The 15,570-nt window shown below is 40.9% G+C and overlaps 1 protein-coding gene across 2 annotated transcripts in view; it reads left to right on the top strand.

The window, feature by feature from the left end:
* Positions 1-15,328, top strand: part of ZBTB11 (zinc finger and BTB domain containing 11) — a 34,939-nt gene extending 19,611 nt beyond the window's left edge. For both annotated transcript variants that reach the window (XM_081086734.1, XM_081086733.1), the window contains 7 exons: positions 9-188; positions 6,038-6,283; positions 7,690-7,834; positions 9,087-9,204; positions 11,530-11,688; positions 11,798-11,973; positions 13,082-15,328. In XM_081086734.1, the coding sequence (XP_080942860.1) occupies positions 9-188; positions 6,038-6,283; positions 7,690-7,834; positions 9,087-9,204; positions 11,530-11,688; positions 11,798-11,973; positions 13,082-13,605 (1,548 nt within the window). In that variant the 3' untranslated portion in view covers positions 13,606-15,328. The remainder of the gene's footprint in view (positions 1-8; positions 189-6,037; positions 6,284-7,689; positions 7,835-9,086; positions 9,205-11,529; positions 11,689-11,797; positions 11,974-13,081) is intronic.
* Positions 15,329-15,570: the final 242 nt, after the last annotated feature.

Raw genomic sequence — 15,570 nt, 5'->3', positions numbered from 1 at the left:
TTACTTAGGTAGCCCAGAAATTAGTTCAAAGAGGAAAAAAGATGAAACAGCCAAAGAGGGATGCTAAAGAGAATACTGAAGAAGAAGCATCTCATAAATGTGGAGAATGTGGAATGGTTTTTCAGAGAAGATACACGCTTATAATGCACACACTGAAACATGAAAGATCTAGAGATTACAAATGCCCGGTAAGTATCTGGGAAACTAATTGAAGATGGTCTAACGTCATGATAAGTGGAATCTAACTTATTGCTTCATTGTTATTCTGCCATTTGTGTTCTATGTGTTTGTCCCCCTTGTCCTAGCTAATAAAAGAGAAACATGGTAATTGGCATACAACCGCTACCCTTCCCATTGGCTAATCAGCGAGATATGCAAATTAACTGCCAGCCAAGATGGCGGCCGGCAGCCAGGCAGCTTGAAACTAACATGAGGCTTGCTTGCTTCAGTGACGGAGGACTCTAACGTTCCCTGCCTGCCTTGCCGGCCTCTGAGCTTGCAGTTTAAGAAACATTGTAACAAATATAGAAGCTAAACAAAACCCCAGAAACCTGCTTTCAGCGAGCCCGGAATCTCAGAGCTGGAGTTATACATTGTTTCAATTATAGAACACAAACAAACCAGATACCTTCTTCCAGCAGCAGAGGCCTCAGAGCTGGAGCCAGAGCTAAAGCTGGCCCAGAATAAAAAAGAAAAAGAAAAAAAGGGAGCACTTGGGAGCTTCAGTCGGCCTGAAAACAGCCCTCAGCCCCTCCCCCAGGCTGGCCAGGCACCCCAGTGGGGACCCCCACCCTGAAGGGTGTGTGACCAGCTGCAAACAGCCATCATCCCCTCACCCAGGCTGGCCAGGCACCCCAGTGGGGACCCCCACCCTGATCCAGGACACCCTTCAGGGCAAACCAGCCAGCCCCACCCATGCACCAGGCCCCTATCCTATATAGTAAAAGGGTAATATGCCTCCCAGCACCGGGATCAGCGGAGCCGTGAGGCCTCCCGGCACCGGGATCAGCGTGACAGGGGGCAGCGTCCAAACCCCCTGATCACCCTGCGGCTCTGTGTGTGACAGCGGGCGGGGCCACAACCTCCCTATCCGCCCTGCTCTGTTTGTGACAGGGGAAGGTGCCCAACCCCCTGATCAGCCCTGCTCTGTGCCTGATAGGGGGGAGTTCCCCAACCCCCTGATCGCCCTACAGCTCTGTGTGTGACAGGGTGCGGTGCCTCAACCCCCTGATCGGCCCTGCTCTGTGCGTGACAGGATACGGAGCCCCAACCCCCCTGATGGGCCCTGCTCTGTGCGTGACAGGGGGCAGCGCCCCAACCCCCTGAGTGGCCCTGCTCTGTGCATGACAGGGTACGGAGCCCCAACTCCCCTGATGGGCCCTGCTCTGTGTGTGACGGGGTGACGCCACAACCTCCCCATCGACCCTGCCTTGAGTGTGACGGGGCGGTGCCCCAACCCCCCAATCGGCCCTACCCTGAGCGTGACTGAGGGTGGCATCGCAACCTCCCAATCTGCCCTGCTCTGTGCATGATAGGGGAAGGCGCCCCAACTCCCCAATCGGCCCTGCTCTGAGCCCAACCAGGGGCTGCACCTAGGGATTGGGCCTGCCCTCTGCCACCCGGGAGCAGGCCTAAATTATCATTTTAAAAATGTAAGTTCTTGCCCTAGCTGGTTTTGCTCAGTGGATAGAGCATTGATCTGTGGACTGAAAGGTTCCAGGTTTGATTCTAGGCATGGGCACATGCCCAGATTGTGGGCTCGATCCCCAGTGTTGGGCATGCTGGATGCAGCCAATTAATGATTCTCTCTCATCATTGATGTTTCTATCTCTCCCTTTCCCTTTTTCTCTGAAATCAATAAAAATATATTTAAAGAAAAGAAAAGTTTTCCAGCAGGGCACACACAGCGTCCATGGAAGGAAAAAATAAATAAGCTCAAAGAGAATAGGAGAGGAGACCTTAGCAACTAAATTCTAGACCAGTGATGGCGAACCTTTTGAGCTCAGCGTGTCAGCACTTTGAAAAACCCTAACTTAACTCTGGTGCCATGTCACATATAAAAATTTTTTGATATTTGCAACCATAGTAAGACAAAGACTTATATTTTTGATATTTAACAAAAATCAACCAAAAAAATGAGTTCGCGTGTCACCTCTGACACGCGTGTCATAGGTTTGCCATCACTGTTCTAGACTTTGATTCAACAGATTATTTAAAAGGGCTCATGCCAGGCTTTCAGTGGGGAAAGCTAAGAAGCACTCAAAATTGTATTTTTGATGCGGGTGTGGAAGGACTCAAGTAACACACTTACCTATTGTATTGCAGAACTACCAAACAGCTTAGGAATTAGTATTACTAGCTACCTTAAAAGTACAAGTGATTCTGGTTGTTAGAAAGTCTTTTTGAGAGGCAATTAAGTCCCCACCACCACTCCCTCAGACAAAGATTCATCCTTTACGTTCAAGAAAAGAAAATTATAATTGCTCTGGGGAACACTGTGTATAGAGACGGTAAACATACTATACCCAAAACAAGGAAAAGTAAAAGCTTGCATACTAAATATTAAGATTTTTAAAGTTGTCTTTCTCTAATCAGTTCTCAGCATGTTAACAGTCAGGTATTTAACTTGAACGCAAAAAGACTTCAGAGATGAGAAATCCAAAACCCATAAACAAAAGACCTAAAGATACTTCTAACTAAAGCCTGTTGGTGGCAACCCACTCCCCCACTTACACAGAAATTCCAATCAATCTTTTTAATATCTTATTCTGAAATGTGAATGGACACCAGGGATAATCAGACTCATGATAAACATTTCAAGAGGAAAACAACTTTGAGGAATCCAAGACTACGCAGAGAGAAGAAAACTTAAACAAATTAAAAAAACACACCCAGACTTCCAGTGAAGATGGTAGGTGTGTTACTTGAGTCCTTCCACACCCGCATCAAAAACACAGAACAACCATCATTTAGAACCCCCTGAAATCTAGCTGAATAGAAGTCCTACAACTAGGGATTTAAAGAAGCCACCACCTCAAGATTGAGAGGAGGGACAGAGATGCAGAACAGGCTGGTCTCACACCCACATGTGGGAGTTTCAAATCAGGAAGGATGGCCTGGCTGGTGTGGCTCGGTTGGGCATCATCCCTGCACCAAGAGGTTTCTGGTTTGAGTCTTGGGCAGGGTACATGCCTTGGTTGTGGGCTTGACCTCTGGTAGGGGGTGTGTAGGAAGTGGCAGAACGATGTTGCTCTCCCATCAATGTTTCTCTCTCCTCCCTTCCTCTCTCTAAAAAATCAATAGCCCTAACCGGTTTGGCTCAGTGGAGAGAGCGTCGGCCTGCAGACTGAAGGGCCCCAGGTTTGATTCCGGTCAAAAGCATGTACCTTGGTTGCGGGCACATCCCCAGTAGGGGGTGTGCAGGAGGCGGCTTATCGATGTTTCTCTCTCATCGATGTTTCTAACTCTCTTTCTCCCTTCCTCTCTGTAAAAAATCAATAAAATATGTATTTTTTAAAAAAATAAATAAATGCCCTAGCTGGCTTGGCTCAGTGGATAGAGTGTCAGCCTGCAGACTAAAGGGTCCCAGGTTCGATTCCAGCCAAGGGCATATGCCTGAGTTGTGGGTTCTATCCCCCGCAATAGGGGGTGTGCGGGAGGCAGCCAATCAATGATTCTCTCTCATGTTTCTATCTCTCTCCCTCTCTGAAATCAATTAAAGAAATATATTAAAATAAATAAAAATAAGTAAAATTGGGAGGGATATCTTGGCTGCAGAGGTCCCCCCTGAGGAGTAAGAGGTCCCAGCCTCAACCAGATACCCAACCCAGGATTCCAGTGCCAGAAAGAGGACTGGCTATAAAAACCAGGGGGGGGTGTGGCTGAGTGGAATGGAGGGCTGCCAGAATCCCAAGCAGTTCCTCTTAAAGGATCTCAACTCAGACTCAGACTCACTTTCTCTGAGCTCCAGTGCTGGGGCAGCAGCTTGAAAGGAACCAGGGATATACAGGGAGGAACTTACTTTTCTTTTTTGGCACCAGGATGAGAGCTTTCTGTCAGACAAAAGTATTAGTAGAGACCCCACACCCATAGAGCTGACAGATAGGCATCATATCTGAGACTCCATCAACCTGGCTCACACTGTTTGCTCTGCCCTGGTGATTCCTTAAGGCTCCCTTCACCCAACTTTCAGGCCCATCCAAGCCATTTCCAGTGGCTTTTCCATACAACTGACCCCTCTTGCCTCCTGCTTCGGACTTTCCTAAAAACTCTCAAGCAGCGCCTACATAGTCCATGCCTCTTGCTAAGTGCCACAGGCCCATCACTAGCTGCAGCCTGCTTTGGTTCACAGTTTGGTCTCTCTTGGACATCTCCAAGGCCAACACAAGTAGCAGCCACCTGCAGATCTCTCTGTAACTATGCCCCAAGCAGGGCATAGATGATGGTTGACTTAGCACCACAGCCAGTGCATTTGTTGGACAGCTTCAGACCATACCTGATTATAACCCTACCACCTCTGTGAGAGACACACTCAAAGGGGGGAATCAGTGAGCACCAAAGCCCCACTGAAGGAGGTCCTGCTCTGTAAGGTTGACTTGTGCACAGCAGCTAGTCCTCACAGTCGTTTGTCCTGGTGTTCATTCCCTCCCAGTGATGCCAACAGCAATTAAAGCTCAATTATAATGGGACAGTGCATACAGCCCACAGAGGGACATACTTAGAGCACCCAACTCGGGTGACTAGAGGATGCTTACTATATAAGGCCATTCTAAGTACAGGAGATACAGCAGCTCTACCTAATAAATAGAAACAAACATAGGGAAGCATCCAAAATAAGGAGACAAAGAAACAGGTTCCAAATGAAAATAGGAAAAATCTCCAAAAAAAGAAGTAAATGAAATGGAGGCAAGAAAACTATCAGATGTAGAGTTTTTTGAAAATGGTTATAATGATGCTCAAGGTACTTAGTGAGAACTTGTAAGAACTTAGTGAGAACTTCAACAGCATGAAAAAGGACATAGAAACCATAAAAAGGAAACAGAAATGAAGGATACATAACTGGAATGAAGAATAATTTACAAGAAATAAATAGGTTAGATGACAATGAGAATCAAATAAGTGATTTGGAACACACGGAAGCAAAAAACACCCAATCGAAACAGCAAAAAGAGAAAAAGATTTCAGAAATATGAAGATAGTGTAAGGAACCTCTGGGACAACGTCAGGCACATTGACATTTGCATCATGGGGGTGCCAGAAGGAGAAAGAGAACAAGAAATTGAATTATCTATTTGAAAAAAATGATAGAAAACTTCCCTAACCTGGTGAAGGAAATAGACATACAAGTCCAGGAAGTACAAAGAGTCCCAAACAAGATGAACCCAAAGTGGCCCACACCAAGACACATAAGTAAAATGCAAAAAAAGACTATGATTCTCTCTCATCATTGGTATTTCTCTCTCCCTCTCCCTCTCTCTTTCTCTCTGAAATCAATCAAAATATATTTTTTAAAAAAACAATACTTAAAAAAGTAAGTTTTGTAAATGATGAGAATATGTAACTTTGATTTCATGAATCCCCAGTAACTACTGGATAATATCCAACAACCATCACAGTTTTATTTTTCTACTTTTTCAAACCCCTATTTTTGCTCTACCTAACAACTATTAATACTCCTATAATGATAGCATTCTTCAGTCTTTGTCTCTGTCCTACAATTTCTTCAAAACAGACCTATCCGCCTCAGTGAGGCCTTTCTTTATTGTTCAGATTACTCCTTCTTAAATATTTTACGTCTATTTACATATAAATTCTGTTTCTGTGGCTAGATTATAAACCTCTCCAGAGTAGAGGCTGGGCCTTACCCTTTGCATCTTTATAATCTGGTACCTAACTTATTGTCTTTTACATAGTCTATGTGTTTATTGATTCATATAATTGTAACATAGAAATGGGAAGTTGACATATGAGTCAAGTTTCACTTAACATTTGTAATGAAATTACATTTAGACAGAATTTTGTTTACTTTTTCTTTTAGCTGTGTAAAAAACAGTTTCAGTACAGTGCCTCCTTGAGAGCACACCTTATTCGACATACCAGAAAAGTTGCACCCTCTTCATCGTCTTCCAATTTCACATCTAATGAGGCATCAGGAACCTCGTCTGAGAAGGGCAGAACCAAACGAGAATTTATATGTTCCATATGTGGAAGGACATTGCCTAAATTATATTCTCTTCGAATACATATGTTAAAGCACACTGGTGTAAAGCCACATGCATGCCAGGTAAAGCCATAACATTTATTTTGTTATGTAAAGAAGATTGGAATTTAAGTGGTGATAAGACTGGTTGATTCTGGAGTCACCCTTACTCTTAAAAAATGTCACACGGAATTCTATGACTTTTTTAGTTTGTTGTCTGGATTAAGGGTGATTCCTAATTGTGTTCTTTAATTTGTTGTTTAATTTATTGTAATTTGAAATGAATCTATTTAGGATGTTCATGGAATTCATTAAGATTCAGGGGATGTATGGGTGAGAATCATCATCCCAGTCATCGCTTAGCCTTCAGCAGGACTAATCTGGACTCAAAAGGAACCCAGGGTTTAGACCAGCCGTGGGCAAACTACGGCCCGCGGGCCAGATCCGACCCGTTTGAAATGAATGAAACTATTGAAAAAAAAGACCGTACCCTTTTATGTAATGATGTTTACTTTGAATTTATATTAGTTCACACAAACACTCCATCCATGCTTTTGTTCCGGCCCTCCGGTCCAGTTTAAGAACCCATTGTGACCCTCGAGTCAAAAAGTTTGCCCACCCCTGGTTTAGACAAATCTTCGCAAAATCCTGCATGCGCTATGTATCCGCTAGTGTTGAGAAGGTCTGAGGGTACAAATGTCAAAATATGACTCCTAAGTAAATAATTCTGTGATTAGCCAACTTTAGGCTTCTCTCTCTCTCTCTCTCTCTCTCTCTCTCTCTCTCTCTCTCTCTCTCTCGTTTTTTGTTTTGTTTTAGCTTTTTGTTATATGAGAATACAATACAAGAGAATAAAAGAGGTCCTATGTACCCTTCATCCAGATTCAATAGTTATCAACATAGGGTCAGACGTCAAACTAAGTGTTAATTTGGCCTCTGGTCTTTTAGTACAGCACTACTCAAAATGTGTGGTCTATGGAAGATAACTACAGGAATGAGAATAAGCTTTTAAAAACTGTTATGGCAATTTGACATTGTTGTGACATTTTTATTGTATTTAACAAAATCTCTTCCCCAGTGGATTGCGGTGGCCTAGGAGAGGGGAGGAGAGACTTCATCACAGAGTTTGAGAAGCACTGTTCTAGTTGGTGTAGCAGGAAATTAGTATATATATTTTTTATTGAGCTCCCATATCTCTTTTAATATAGCTTATATACTGTTTAATCTCTCAAGGACAGCATAAGGTTTTTTTTGTACTGCTTTGAGCTCTGCCAGTGATCACATGGGTATAAGAAAAATAGCAACATTTTGGAATCAGAAGATCAACCAGCTAATATCTTTGGCATTTGTTTCAACTTTCACTTTGTTATTTTGTTTAAAATTTAAATGTTTAATTTAAAGTGGCATACAGGTTTCTCCGTCTTCATTCTTCAGAACCAGCTTCTATCTGCTTTTCTGTTTTACTGTTTTAAATGCCTGTGCTGTCTTAGGTCTGTGGAAAGACTTTCATCTACAAGCATGGTCTAAAGTTACACCAGAGTCTCCATCAATCACAAAAGCAGTTCCAGTGTGAACTATGTGTTAAGTCATTTGTTACCAAACGGAGTCTTCAAGAACATATGAGTATTCACACAGGTAATGAGGAATTTATATAGACATAATTCCTGAGTGGGGCAAAAGTAGGTTTATAATTGTGAGCATGGGGAAGAGTTTATTCTTGTATTATTTATTAATTACTATATTATTTTCCATAGGAACAACTGTAAACCTACTTTAAACCCACCCTGTGCATATTATATATTACTAATTTACTATTATATTGATTGTGCTGTGATTATTTCAGAAATCATATTGATATACTGATGGCTATATGTGTGCAGTGTTTCATTAATGAGAGTAAAGCTAAAAGATCTTATTAAATCTAGTTTTAGAGCTATCTTATTTGTGTAAAAATATTCATTGTTTCCCTCAGTATAGAAAAATGCATACTGAATATTAAATCATGTGCAATTTATTTACTTTTTAAATATATTTTTATTGATTTCAGAGAGGAAGGGAGAAAGAGAGAGAGAGAGAGACATCAATGATGAGAGAGAATCATTGATCTCTCTGCACACCCCACTTTGGGGATTGAGCCAGAAACCTGGGCATGTGCCCTGACCAGGAATCAAACCATGACCTCCTGGTTCATAGGTTGATGCTCAACCACTTAGCTACACCAGCCGGGAAAATCATGTGTAATTTAGATGGAGGCACCTAAAGAAATGGACATGCTTTTAAAAAGTTACGCAGTAGGCAAATGTAACTGTCAACATGCTTTGTGTCTTATAATTTCATTAGAATTTTTATTTTGCAAATGCTTATTTTCAAATGCTCAAAGCAATTATGTGGAAATGGCTTATGAAGGGTAGATATCTCCTCTAGAACTTGTATTCAACTCTTACTATTACATTCCAGATGACTATGAAGTGTAGCACATTCTTGGGCGAGCAGTAGCCTTGCTAGCACTGTAGTTGAGAGGAAATAGGGATTTTTAATATATTTTATTGATTTTTTAAAGAGAGGAAGGGAGAGGGATAGAAACATCAATGAGAGAGAAACATCAATCAGCTGCCTCCTGCACACTCCCCACTGGGGATGTGCCTGCAACCAAGGTACATGCCCTTGACTGGAATCAAACCTGGGACCCTTGAGTCCGCAGACCGACGCTCTATCCACTGAGCCAAACGGGATTTTTGATGTGGTTGGTTGTTATTCTTAGAAGGTGGCTGCCTAATGTTTTATCTTCCGTGTCCCTTTGATAGAATAACCTCTGAAATATGAAATAAGATACTCTATTGGAAGAGCACATGATTGTTGGATTTGTGACATGGTTTTATTTTTATAGGAGAGTCCAAGTACCATTGCTCAGTTTGTGGAAAGTCTTTTCACAGGGGCTCTGGACTCAGCAAGCACCAAAAGAAGCACCAGCCAAAGCCTGAGGTTCGAGGCTATCACTGTACTCAGTAAGTGTTTAATGGGTGAACCATTCAATTAATTTCCTTATGTTTGTGCTAGATTTGTTTGAGAGTTGTTTTCAGAAAAAAATATTTGAGGTGGCTGTAGTTGATAACCACCTGCATTGTATAGTTGAAATTTGCTAAGAGAGTAGAACTTACACACACACACACACACACACACACACACACACACACACACATACACGTGTATATCCAAGGGGCTAGATGTGCTAATTAACTAGATGGAGGGAATCCTTTCACAATGTAGTATACATATATCAAATCATCATCATTTAAATAGCTTTAAATTTTTTTGTCAATTACACCTCAGTAAAGCTGGAGAAAAAAGAAAATACTTCAAAATAATATTAAACTGTTGTTTCTTCTTGATTTTAATCCCTTTTTTGCCTAGATATTTCTACTTATTATTTTTAAAAGTTTTATTTAGATATAAATCACATACCATGCAAATCCCCATTTAAGATGACTTAGGCTGCCCACCTGGCTTATGGGGGTCACTGCTGCCGCAGCCCTGGAGCCAGAGGTCCAGGGGGCCTCCCCCCAAGTCAGGGCCCCCGGCGTAGGGACTACGCCCCTCCTGCCATCCTGTGTCCAAGCTGGACCATAGGCACCTGGGTACTCGAGAAGGCACATGAGACAGCCTTCCTCTCCTGGTTTCTAAATGGCCTCCTGGCATCCAGCATCAGGGTGATCCTTCATGCAGAGTGGCATGGATTGCAAAGCTGCCTCTGGCTTCTTCCTGCTGGGCTGCCTGTGGGTGGGGGTGTAACCACAGGCGTGGGCACCGATCTGGCCCCTGGCCTGCTCTGGGCCTGTGCTGTGGGCATCCACATGGGTCAGCTGGAGCTGGACATGGACTGGTGCCCGTTGAAGCTGGCGGCTCGAGTGAGCAGCAGGGCCTGGGGGAATGGCCTGGTGCTTGACACCAGTCCAAGGACCAGGACATTAGAACCTGACCCTTCCACCACAAAATAAATATACAGGACTTAAAGAGAGTCTTCAAATACAGTACCTGGCACCATGTGGTCTGTAGGGAAGAATGATCCCTGGGGCAGCCAGAGTTTCTCAAAGTGCTGGGCCCTCTGCTAGTCATCCTTCCTTTTAGACTCCTTTTCTTTCTGCCTCTCTTGATTTTCCCAAAACCTCCTGAAATTGTTTTTTTTAATTGAGGTAAAATTCATGTAACATAAAATTCATCACTTTAAAGTGTATAATTCAGTGGCTTCTAGTATATTCACAGTGTTGTGCAAGCATTGCCACTACCTTTTTTAAAAAATACGTTTTTATTGATTTTTAGAGAGAGAGGAAGTGAGGAAGATAGAGAGATAGAAGCATTGATGAGAGAGAAACATTATCGATCATTGGCTCCTGCACACTCCTTACTAGGGATCAAGCCCACAACCCGGGCGTGTGCCCTGACCAGGAATTGAACTGTGATATCCTAGTTTATGGGTTGATGCTCAACCACTGAACCATACCAGCCGGGCAGCATTCCACTTTCTTTTCTTTTTTTTTTTTAATATACTTTATTGATTTTTTACAGAGAGGAAGGGAGAGGGATAAAGAGTTAGAAACATCGATGAGAGAGAAACATCGATCAGCCGCCTCCTGCACATCCCCCACCGGGGAAGTGCGCGCAACCCAGGTACATGCCCTTGACCGGAATCGAACCCGGGACCCTTCAGTCCGCAGGCCGACGCTCTATCCGCTGAGCCAAACCGGCTTTGGCAATTCCACTTTCTAATGACAGAATGCCTTCAGCACTCAGCCAGGCAGTTCACAACTGTGTCTTGGCTTGCTGAGTCAACCAGAGGTGAGAGCTTAGGGCCTTTTCAGGTCTTTCCTGAGTGTGTGCACAGCCCTGAGAAAGTGTGTGGACTTCTAGATTCCCAGGAATACGTGAGAGTTTTTCAAGCCCCTATTTCCCAAAGCATTTTTCCTCCAGTTGACAGGCTGAGTTAGTTGCTCCATCCTTATAGTTAATGTGAGGGCTACTCCCAACACATGGAGAGAGAATGGGAGATGGTAAAGAAGGAGATCAGATGGGACTGAGGAGGTGACAAAAAGCATATGTCCTCTCTAGTAACCTTTGGGAGGTCTGCATGATTCTTTCTAAAAGTTTCTAGGTAGGGCCAAAAGAACTTAACATCCTGCGGCCTTATTACAGGGTTGGAGTACTAGTGAACTCTTTTGTCTTAAATTGGGATCATCTTGTGGAGTTCTAGAAACCCAAGAATATACTAAATTCTTGGAAGCTTGTTTTAAAAGAATAATATGATCCAGTTGGGTGATTGAATTTTATTATTGCAGATGTGAAAAAAGTTTCTTTGAAGCTAGAGATCTTCGTCAGCACATGAACAAACATCTTGGTGTGAAGCCATTCCAGTGCCAATATTGTGATAAGTGCTATAGTTGGAAGAAAGATTGGTATTCCCATGTGAAGTCTCATTCTGTCACTGAACCTTACAGGTGAGTAAATCTGAGGAGGATCCGAAATATATATAATTTTTTTCACACACCTATACTTGGATTAATTCTTATGGATGCTGATGCTTTTAATTCCCCCCCCCCATTTTAGATGTAATATATGTGGCAAAGAATTTTATGAAAAAGCATTGTTCAGAAGGCATGTAAAGAAAGCTACCCATGGGAAAAAAGGAAGAGCAAAGCAAAACCTAGAACGGGTGTGTGAAAGATGTGGAAGAAAATTCACTCAACTGAGAGAGTATAGGAGACACATGAACAATCATGAAGGTAACTATATAGCTATATAATATAGATAAATATATAGAGAATAAAAGACAATCCAATACTGATACTCCTTTTATCAATCCTCTCATTTATTACCTCACCTTCCTTGATAAGAGATGTATTCCATATCATAGAAGTTTTTTTCAAGTGATAGAGGTGATTCTAAACCTGAGTATCTAACATAGCTTAATATTCTCTATCAACATTTTCATGGGCTACTTGGAGCCTGTTTTCTTTTTAAAAAAAATATATATTTTATTGATTTTTTATGGAGAGGAAGGGAGAGGAATAGAGAGTTAGAAACATCAATGAGAGAGAAACATCGATCAGCTGCCTCCTGCACACACCCTACTGGGGATGTGCCCGTAACCCAGGTACATGCCCTTGACCGGAATCGAACCTGGGACCGTTGAGTCCGCAGGCCGACGCTCTATCCACTGAGCCAACCGGTTAGGGCTCTTTTTTTAAATATAGAAGCTCAGTGATGAGAGAAAATCATTGATTGGCTGCCTCCTGCACCCACAGCCCGGGCATGTGCCCTCCTGGTTCACAGGTCGATGCTCAGCCACTGAGCCATGCCTGTTTTCTTATTCTGGGATTGTAGGGTTGCTGTGAAGGTCAAGTCAGACCTTGCATAGAAACTCAGAATTGCCTCTCAGTAACTTCTATCCATGTGCACTTCTGAGAGAGATTATTTTACAAAATCTTGTTTATTCTAAGATGAACCATTAGGTCCTAAATTAAAAATTGCCATAGTTGCCGAAACCGGTTTGGCTCAGTGGATAGAGCGTCAGCCTGCGGACTGGAGGGTCCCGGGTTCGGTTCCGGTCAGGGGTATGTGCTTGGGTTGCGGGCTTATCCCCTGTGGGAGATGTGCAGGAGGCAGCTGATCGATGTTTCTCTCTCATCGATATTTCTGACTATCTCTCTCTCTTCCTCTCTGTAAAAAATCAATAAAATATATTAAAAAAAGAAATTGCCATAGTTAAGATAGACTTATGGACTACTGTATTTTAATAAAAGCATTATTTATCAGGCAACTTTAATATATTTTGGTACTTGCACACCTCACCACACACACACACACATCTCTTCTTTTTTTTTTTAATAGGAGTTAAGCCATTTGAGTGCTTAACATGTGGAGTGGCTTGGGCTGATGCCCGATCTCTAAAACGCCATGTCAGAACACATACTGGTGAACGGCCCTATGTTTGCCCTGTGTGCAGCGAAGCCTACATAGATGCTCGGACACTCCGAAAACATATGACCAAATTCCACAGAGATTATGTGCCTTGCAAAATTATGCTGGAAAAAGATACCCTTCAGTTTCATAACCAAGGAACTCAAGTGGAGCATGCTGTTAGCATCGTAGCAGCAGACATTCATGAACAGGAAAGCAGCGATCCTCAAGAACTTGAGACCGTGGTAGTGACAGGAGAAACTATGGAAGCTCTTGAAGCCGTTGCAGCTACTGAAGAGTATCCATCTGTATCTACACTCTCTGACCAAAGTATTATGCAGGTGGTTAATTATGTGTTAGCACAACAGCAAGGACAGAAGTTATCTGAAGTTGCAGAAGCTATTCAAACTGTTGAAGTAGAGGTGGCACATATTTCAGAAGCAGAAGGAATATAGTAATGGAAATTTTAAAAAGTGACATCTCATGTATACTGAACTCACAGAACATTTGTTTACAATACTATGTGACTCTCTACCTAGATTTTGTATGTGAAGATTCGGGGCTGTTTGATGATGTTTTAACATTTCTGATTGGTTTGTCCAGCTAAAGTCCATTTACTGTAAAGAAATTGAAAATATCTGTTTGATGGCAGTGGTTTATTATGGTATACATTTTATGAATTAATGTGTGTAAAGGATTATAGTAAATGAAAAACTGTACAGTTTCATTTGCATTTTGACATTGTTATATACTTTGAGTTTAAAAGGCTGCACCAGTAAGCTTTTCTTCTCTTTTGTTCTCAAAATATAGAAGATTTGTGATTTCATTTGCCTTTTTATAGATTTAAAATTCTAATATAAAGCATTTTAGTCAGATGAATAAGTATATTACATTTTTTTAAATGCTTCAAATCTGTGATTCTTGATTTACTATTTATTTTAAGCCCTTATAAGTCAGGGATTCTTTATTTTATTTTAAAGCACTTAATGAGTTACATATTGTAATCAAGTTTGCACAGTATACTTATCTATTTGGGGCACCTTTAAATGAATAGCTAATTTTAAATATGCCATTAAAATGCATGAAATGCCTATTAAAGCCTTACTATACTCTCTCTTTAAGGCAAGTAAAAGACCATAAAACAAAGAATACTGTTATTAAGCTCTGCTGATAAAAAAATTTCTCCTGGATAACAATACATGGGCGGGGGTGGGGTGTGGAAAAAACTAATTCTTTTGCTGAAAAATGAACAAGTTAAAACTAGGTTTGGTTTGTTTGCAGCTTTTGTATCATGTTTTCTTTTGTTTGTTGTTTTCTCTCCCCCCCCTCCACTTTTGTTTTTGTTTTTTTTTTGGTATCATGTTTAATTGTTCAATTTTGTTGAAAAATTGCAATTTAGAAATAGGATAACAATGTGGGCATCTATGGTGGTCCTGTGGATATCATATAATTAATTGTACAATAACTTCAGAATATTGAAAAGTCTTCAATTCCGTTCTCATTATAGTATACTACTACTTAAAGTAATTATGGTCCACCAAATTTTTGAAAGTATATTATTATAAAAAGTTACCTGAGATTTAAATTAATTTGTGTTTTTGATTTTTAAATTCCCACCTTAAGCTATCTTATTTTTTTATTTTCTGATTTTCAAAATAACCATTTCTCTCCTCTGGGAAGCTACCACTCAAGCTATAATTGTTAAAATCAAACATTTAAGTATTAAAAGCTAATATAAGGTATAAAATTAAGATTATAAGCAAATCATATGTAAATCATTCCTAAAGCACAGGAAAATAATGTGCCTTGATGTACATATATTAAGATACTTATCCAGTTCACTTTAAAAATGGCTTCATAGATAAAGAATTAATGTGATGCCATGCATGCATTATACTTGTATATGTAATATTTGTATTCGCAAATTTCCCATTATTTCAATAGTTGTGTGGCTGACTGTCAGTTTTAAGTGAATTGACACACAATCTATAACTCTTATGATGGCTGTTTGTTTATTGTATCTTTTGGTTAGTGAAAATGTATTTCAACCTAAAATTTGAAATTGTGTCTTTTATGTTTCATCCCCACCATTGTTATTAGATTTAGTTAATTGTACATGGCCATTGATGTATGTCATAAACATGTAAATAAAAGATGTTGAATCTTGTTTAAAAGCATAAGCTTTGGAGTTGAGCTGGTCACTATTTTCAATTCATAAATCAGTTGCTGTTATTTTATGTTACCAAGTTAATCTATTTTTTAAAGGGAAGAGGAACTGAACACATTAAAAAAGAACCATTTGGGGAACACATAATACTAAAACTTCTTCTTGCTCTTAAACATAATCTAATCACAAAATTTAGTGTGACTGCCAACTTTGGATAATTCAAATGTGTAGAATTACATAAATTGCATGTAGA

The sequence above is a fragment of the Myotis nattereri genome (genome assembly GCF_964212035.1).
Source record: "Myotis nattereri genome assembly, chromosome: 3".
NCBI lineage: Eukaryota > Metazoa > Chordata > Mammalia > Chiroptera > Vespertilionidae > Myotis > Myotis nattereri.
The sequence above is the reverse complement of the archived record's forward strand: the minus strand, read 5'-3'. Positions and strand labels throughout refer to the sequence as shown.